The 6403-nt window shown below is 55.1% G+C and overlaps 1 protein-coding gene across 4 annotated transcripts in view; it reads left to right on the top strand.

The window, feature by feature from the left end:
* Nucleotides 1-6403, top strand: part of G6PD (glucose-6-phosphate dehydrogenase) — a 61737-nt gene that overhangs the window by 4681 nt on the left and 50653 nt on the right. For all 4 annotated transcript variants that reach the window (XM_049705162.1, XM_049705163.1, XM_012539461.3 and 1 more), the window contains exons 3-8: nt 3784-3821; nt 3902-4010; nt 4533-4750; nt 5557-5715; nt 5803-5928; nt 6181-6274. In XM_049705162.1, coding sequence (XP_049561119.1) covers nt 3784-3821; nt 3902-4010; nt 4533-4750; nt 5557-5715; nt 5803-5928; nt 6181-6274 — 744 coding nt within the window. The remainder of the gene's footprint in view (nt 1-3783; nt 3822-3901; nt 4011-4532; nt 4751-5556; nt 5716-5802; nt 5929-6180; nt 6275-6403) is intronic.

Below are 6403 nucleotides of genomic sequence, written 5' to 3'. Positions count from 1 at the left end.
AAACATTCCACTTGGCCAGGAAGGCGGGAGGTGGCTGTGGGCCGTGGTGCTGGTCGTTTCTCCCGGCCAGTCCCCGACAAGCCCGGGAGGAGACGGGGCCCACCGAGCCCCGGGGACCAGAGTGGAGTCTCCCACCGGCCCGGTCCCAGTGATGGAGAAGCAGGAAGCAGGCGCCGATGGGCCCTGGGAGGAGGGGGCCGCAGCTGGGGGCTACTGGGCTCGGGGGCAGCTCGAGGCCCCGGCTGGGGGTCGGAGCCGGACCTTGATGCACTGCTGTCTCCCATGGAAGATGGCAGGCACGTGGGGGATCAGTTCTGAGCAGTTGGCAAGACATGGGCAGGGGCAGCAGCATGGGGAACGCTGGCTTGGGAACCGCCCACTTCGGGCAGTCGGGGTCCCAGTGGAGCCTGGAGGTGGTGACCTGGGGTGGAACAGACACCTGGGCTTGTCTGCATGCAGAGGTCGGCTCAGCCCGGGAGTTGGAGGCTGAAGCCAAGGACAGGAGGAACGCGAACGTTTGAGTCTCATAAGTGGTCCGCCCCGACCTCCACCACCACCCAGGAGGCCCCCAAGTGCCTTCCTAACTGCCTGTCTAGGGGGCAGGGATTTTAATCAGGTTGGAATTGCTTCGCTTCTGGTCACGCGGCTTCCGTTCTGCAGTGGTTCATAGAACCCGTCCAGTGGTTACGTGGCTCCTAAGGTCATTTTGCCGCGAAGATTTGGGTCCTTATCTCTGGAGGTGGTTTTCCTGCCCAGGGTGAGTCCAGCGCCTCCGCCCAGCGGCCCTCCCTGATTACAGGGCGGGCTCATGAAAGGGTGGCCTGCTGTGCCCCGCAGGCTTCCTCTGCCCCCCACCCCACCCCCCCAGCCATGCCCTCGCTGGAAGCCTCTTCCACCTGAGTGGAGAATTCCTTTGTCAGGTCACCAAATTAACGCATGTTGCCGTGGCCACGGCGACTGAACTGGAGTGGAGAGAAGGGACTTTTCAGTGACATTTTAGTGAGTCTTCTGTCACCTTCGTGGGATGACCATATTGTTGCCCACAGTTACTGTGTGTTCATACCCTTGCTCTTACTTTGGAAAGTTTCACGCGCACACAAGTCAACAGCTAAGCGCTCAGGCTACCCGGGCCCCACCCTCTGCTCGGTTATTATTCTTTTCAGTCTTTTTATTTTTAGGTAAAACTTGTACACGTTGAAAGGCACCCATTTTCACTGTAAAGGTGCACACACCTTTATTAGCAAAGAGGATGTTCCCACCTCCCCAGGAAGGCCTTGGGCGGTGGTCCACCTCCTGCTCTGGAACACCGCGGCTGCCACTTCCATCACCGTGCAATCATTTTGCCTTTTCTAAAGCTTCACTTAAATGAGCTCAGGGTATTTAGTCTTGTGTCTGGGGCTGGGGCTTAGCATTATGATTTTGAGATTCACATGTGCTGGGTGGGTCACTGGCTCATCCCTTTTTTGTTTGTTTTTGTTTTGGCCTCCTGCACAGCTTGCAGGATCTTAGTTCCCCGACCAGGGATCGAACCCAGGCCCCCTGAAGTGGAAGCAGGAGCCCTAACCCTAACCACTGGCCCGCCAGGGAACCCCTCGGCTCACCCCTTGATGCTGCCTGTCCATCCCCTATTGATGGATTTGAGCCTTTGGGTGGATTCATCTTCTTTTTTTTCTTTTTTTCTATTCACCTTCTTAGTAGTGTATTATGGTGAACAGGAGTTTCTAATTTTGCTGAAACCTTCATTTATCCGTTTTTCTGATTACTGCTTTCTGTGTCCTAAGAAATCTGTTTCTACTCCCATCTGTTGATTTTTTAAAATCTATCAGCCTTGCTAAAATCTCATTAATTGTAATAATTTGCCTGTAGCTTGCTTTGAGGTGGTTTTCTTTTAACGGACAGACTGTCAGCTACAAAGAGGGCCAGCGTGGCTCTTCGTTTCCTGTCCTCACGTCTTGTCTGCTCTCCACCTGCCGCTGTCAGGGCTTCTGGTGGGGCATTGAATAAACAGCCAATGGCAGGCGCTCTTTTCTTGCTCCTGGCTGTTTAAAGGGGATTATTTCAACATTTCCCCACAATATATGATGTTTGTGAGAGTTTTTATAGGTGCTGTTTATCAAGATAAGGAAGCTCCCTTTTATCCCTAGTTTGGTAAGAGGTCCTACTGTGATAGATGTTGATGTCTGGAACACTTTATCTACATGTGGTGAGTTTAGCAAGGTTGCTAGATTGAAAAATCAAAAGGAGTAGACAGATTTCTTACAGCTTTTTTTCCTTTAATCTGTTAATGTGGTGAATTTCAGTGATTTTTTTTTTTTTTTTTTTTTTTTTTGCTTTTCAGCATCAAACCAACCTTTCGTTTGCAGGATGACCCCAACTTGATTCTGACATATTCCATTTTTGACGTTGCATGATTGGGTTTGCTGGTATCTTCTGCAGAAATTTTGCATCTGTATCTGCGTACATGGGCGAGATGGGCTTGGGGCCTCCTGTGTGCATTTCTCAGAGGTTCCAGCCGCAGGGTTCTGGGGCCCCATCACATGGCTCAGCAGGTGCTTCCCAGGCAGGCTTTGCCTCAGACTGGTGTTCTCTCTTCCTGGGAGACCCGCTGGCAGAGCTTTCTGTGCCAGGATCAGGGCCAGGCTTGTCTCGTTGGGAAGGCTGTGGCTGCAATCCTGTCTCCTTTATAACCATTGCCTGCTCAGGTCCCTTGCTCCGTTTTGGTATATTGGATTTTTCTAGAAATGTGTCCATTTCATGTAAGTTGTCAGACATGCAGTAAGGTTGTTCATAAACCTCTCTTCTGTCTTTCCCATCGGTAGTTTTGTCCCACTGCACTCCTAATTCTTGGTGCCTGTTTAAAAAGCAGTCTTGGGACTTCCCTGGTGGCGCAGTGTTTAAGAATCCACCTGCCAGTGCAGGGGACACGGTTTGAGCCCTGGTCCGGGAAGATCCCACATGCCTCAGAGCAACTAAGCCCTTGTGCCACAGCTACTGAGCCCGTGAGCCACAACTACTGAAGCCTGTGCTCCACAACAAGAGAAGCCACCACAATGAGAAGCCCACGCACAGCAACCAAGAGTAGCCCCCACTCGCTGCAACTAGAGAAAGCCCACGCACAGCAACGAAGACCCAACGCAGCCAATAATTAATTAATTAATTATTTTAAAAAACCAGTCTTGCCAGAAGGCTGTCTGTTTCGATTAGTCTTTTTCAAGCACCAACTTTCGGCTTTTTGATCTTTTCTTTAGGTTTGTTTTCCATTTTATTCATTTTTAGATTTCATTGTTCTCTGCCTTGTAATTTGTTTGGGTTTAAAATCCTGCTGTCCTTTTTCTAACTTCTTCAATTGAATTCTGAGCTCAGCAGCTTCCAGCCGTTCTTTTTGCTAACCTAAGCATTTAAGGTCATGTCTCATTTGATGTGTGCTACTTCCATTGCCATTCGGTTCCAGGGAATTTAGGGTTTTCTTTAGCCCATGAGCTGTTTAGAAGCGGGCATCTTGTGTTGGCTTTGGTTCTGCCTGCTCGACCAGAGACTGGGGTCTGTGGATCGTGGAGCCAGCGGGTTGGTGGTTGCCTCCTGGCCAGCACGAGGTCTCTTTGCCTCGAAGTGCCCCCGGCAGTGTGCGAGCACTGTCGGGTCAGGGTCAAGGGCTAGGCTGGGCTCTAGTTCAAGCTGCTCAGGCTGTACACAGGGGCAGGACAAGGATACCCGGGTGTCCTGGGGGGAGATGATCTAGGGCATGTCCTCAGCTCCTAACCATGCCTGTTTTCTCTGCCACAGGGTGACCTGGCCAAGAAGAAGATCTACCCCACCATCTGGTAAGCTTGTTCCCCCACTGCTCACTGCCCCCCACGGTCCTCTTGCCCTCGCCCTCGCCACAGCTGTGCTCTGCCCTCAGGTGGCTGTTCCGGGATGGCCTTTTGCCCGAAGACACCTACATCGTGGGCTATGCCCGCTCCCGCCTCACAGTGGCTGACATCCGCAAGCAGAGCGAGCCCTTCTTCAAAGTGAGTGGCTTCTGGGGTCTCCATACGTGCCACACCCGCCTCCCATCGCAGATGCCCTTCCTCCCTCCCCCCAGGCCCAGCCGTTCGCCCCTGTGCCGGGGCCACTTCCTCCCTAGCGATCCTCAGCCTGGCACTCCTCCCCACCTGCTCCCACTGCTTCCTTGATGCCAGCCTGAGACCCCTGTTTCCCAGCCCCCTCTGACTTGGGCTCACCAGTTCCTCCCCACTGTACCCTGTGGCCCCTCCACCATGGAAATGCTGCAAGCCTGACTTTTCTCAACATACCATACTTTGGTGGAATGACTTTGGAGAGAGATCTGTCTCCCAGGTCAAAGTTTCCTGAACTCTGGCTTCCGTCTTAGGTCACGCGGCCCCCGCCCCCATGGGTGTGCAAAGCCGACAAGATGGGAGTGAGCCCAGTGCAGGGCTAGGATGGCTGACTTCTCAGGAAGCCCACCCTGCCTATGGGATCAGGGAGGGAGGGAGGGGCCGGTCCGACATCCTTGTGTCCGTATTTTCTAGGCTGCCCCGGAGGAGAAGCCCAAACTGGAGGAGTTCTTTGCCCGCAACTCCTACGTGGCTGGCCAGTACAACGATGCAGCCTCCTATGAGCGCCTCAACAGCCACATGAACGCTCTCCACCAGGGGCCACAGGCCAACCGCCTCTTCTACCTGGCCCTGCCCCCCACTGTCTATGAGGCTGTCACCAAGAACATCCACGAAACCTGCATGAGCCAGACGTAAGACTGCTGTTTCACCCTCCCTTCCTGCCTCCTGGGCCGACCGATCTAGGGAGTCTGAAAAAGATAGATGTCCCGTGTTTGTTCTTGCCATGAATTACCTCTCCAAAGAAGGCAATAGGAGTAAGAGTAGTTCTCTAACAGCCTTTACTGAAAATGCTACCACCCGTGTTTACCTTCCAAATCCCCCGTATGAAATCCCGTTGTCCCTGGCAGCAGTCCCGCCTAGCACCACAAGGTGGCAGTGTTGCTCCACGAAACTCTTGCTGCCGGTCGCTTACTCTAGCTTTCGGCGTTTCTCAGGGTCCCTTCGACCACCACCAGAGGGCGGCGTTGGTCCACGGGAACCCTGCTGCCTGTGCCGCAGCAGCTCAGCGCTCTGTCGTTTTTCCAAAGCCACGGCCATGTCGGTTTCACTTTGTCTCACATTAACTCTCCGTGAGGAATAAGGGATCTTTCTCCACATTAAAACCCATGGAGGTGGCTCTGCTTTTGGCATCCCCTCCCCGTTTTCTCACTAGGTCGGGGCCCAGGAGGGAGCAGAGCCAGCCAGTGGCGCTCCTTCCAGCCACCAGCCAGTCAGCTTTGAGCGTGGCGCTGAGGGCTGGGAAGGAGAGGAGGTGTTCTCCGTGCCGAGGCCGGGGGAGGGCCGGCCCGGCAGAGCTTTGCTGGCTCATCTCACTGCGGAGCGGCGGCAGGGAGGCTCTGCCCTCACTCCCTGGGGAAGGGGCTTTGGAGGGGGATGAGGGGCTCAGCCCTGGTCCCCAGGGAGGGTGTGGGAGTGACGCAGCTCTGGCCTCCCGCAGAGGCTGGAATCGCATCATCGTGGAGAAGCCCTTCGGGAGGGACCTAGAGAGCTCCAACCGGCTGTCCAACCACATCGCCTCCCTGTTCCGCGAGGACCAGATCTACCGCATCGACCACTACCTGGGCAAGGAGATGGTCCAGAACCTTATGGTGCTGAGGTGCGACCGGGGCCAGGACTGGGCGCTGGGGGGCCCTGCTGCTGCCCCCTCGGACGCCCACCAGCCTTCACCCTGCCCCTCCTGCAGGTTTGCCAACAGGATCTTCGGCCCCATCTGGAACCGGGACAACATCGCCTGCGTCATTCTCACCTTCAAAGAGCCCTTTGGCACTGAGGGTCGTGGGGGCTACTTCGATGAATTTGGGATCATCCGGTGAGAGCCTGGTTCCCCTTCCTGGGAGATCGGGGGGGCGGGCATCCCGCCACCCTGCAGGGTCGCCTCTTCCTGTTTTGGCAGCAGGAGTGTCTGAGCAGTCAGGAATGGTCACGGTCTTCTTCCTTTGCCTTAAGGGGACCTGGCAGACACGGGGGATCAGGAAACAAGCCCAGTTTAAGGCCCTGAGCCCCCAGAACCTGGCCAACAAGGAGAGGCCTTAGCTCACTGTCCGTTCCTTCCTCCCACCAGGGATGTGATGCAGAACCACCTCCTGCAGATGCTGTGTCTGGTGGCCATGGAGAAGCCCGCCTCCACCCACTCGGATGACGTCCGCGATGAGAAGGTGGGTGGAGCTGTGCCCTCCCAGGCCCCTCCCCCTTCTGCAGCAACCAGCCCTGAGCCCGAGGTGTCTTGTCCCAGAACTGACCTTCTAGGCCTCAGCTTCTCCTTCAGAAACAGTGAGGGTGGGCTG

The sequence above is a fragment of the Orcinus orca genome, chromosome X (genome assembly GCF_937001465.1).
Source record: "Orcinus orca chromosome X, mOrcOrc1.1, whole genome shotgun sequence".
Lineage (NCBI taxonomy): Eukaryota > Metazoa > Chordata > Mammalia > Artiodactyla > Delphinidae > Orcinus > Orcinus orca.
Note: the sequence above shows the minus strand (reverse complement) of the source record. Positions and strands in the feature narration are given on the sequence as shown.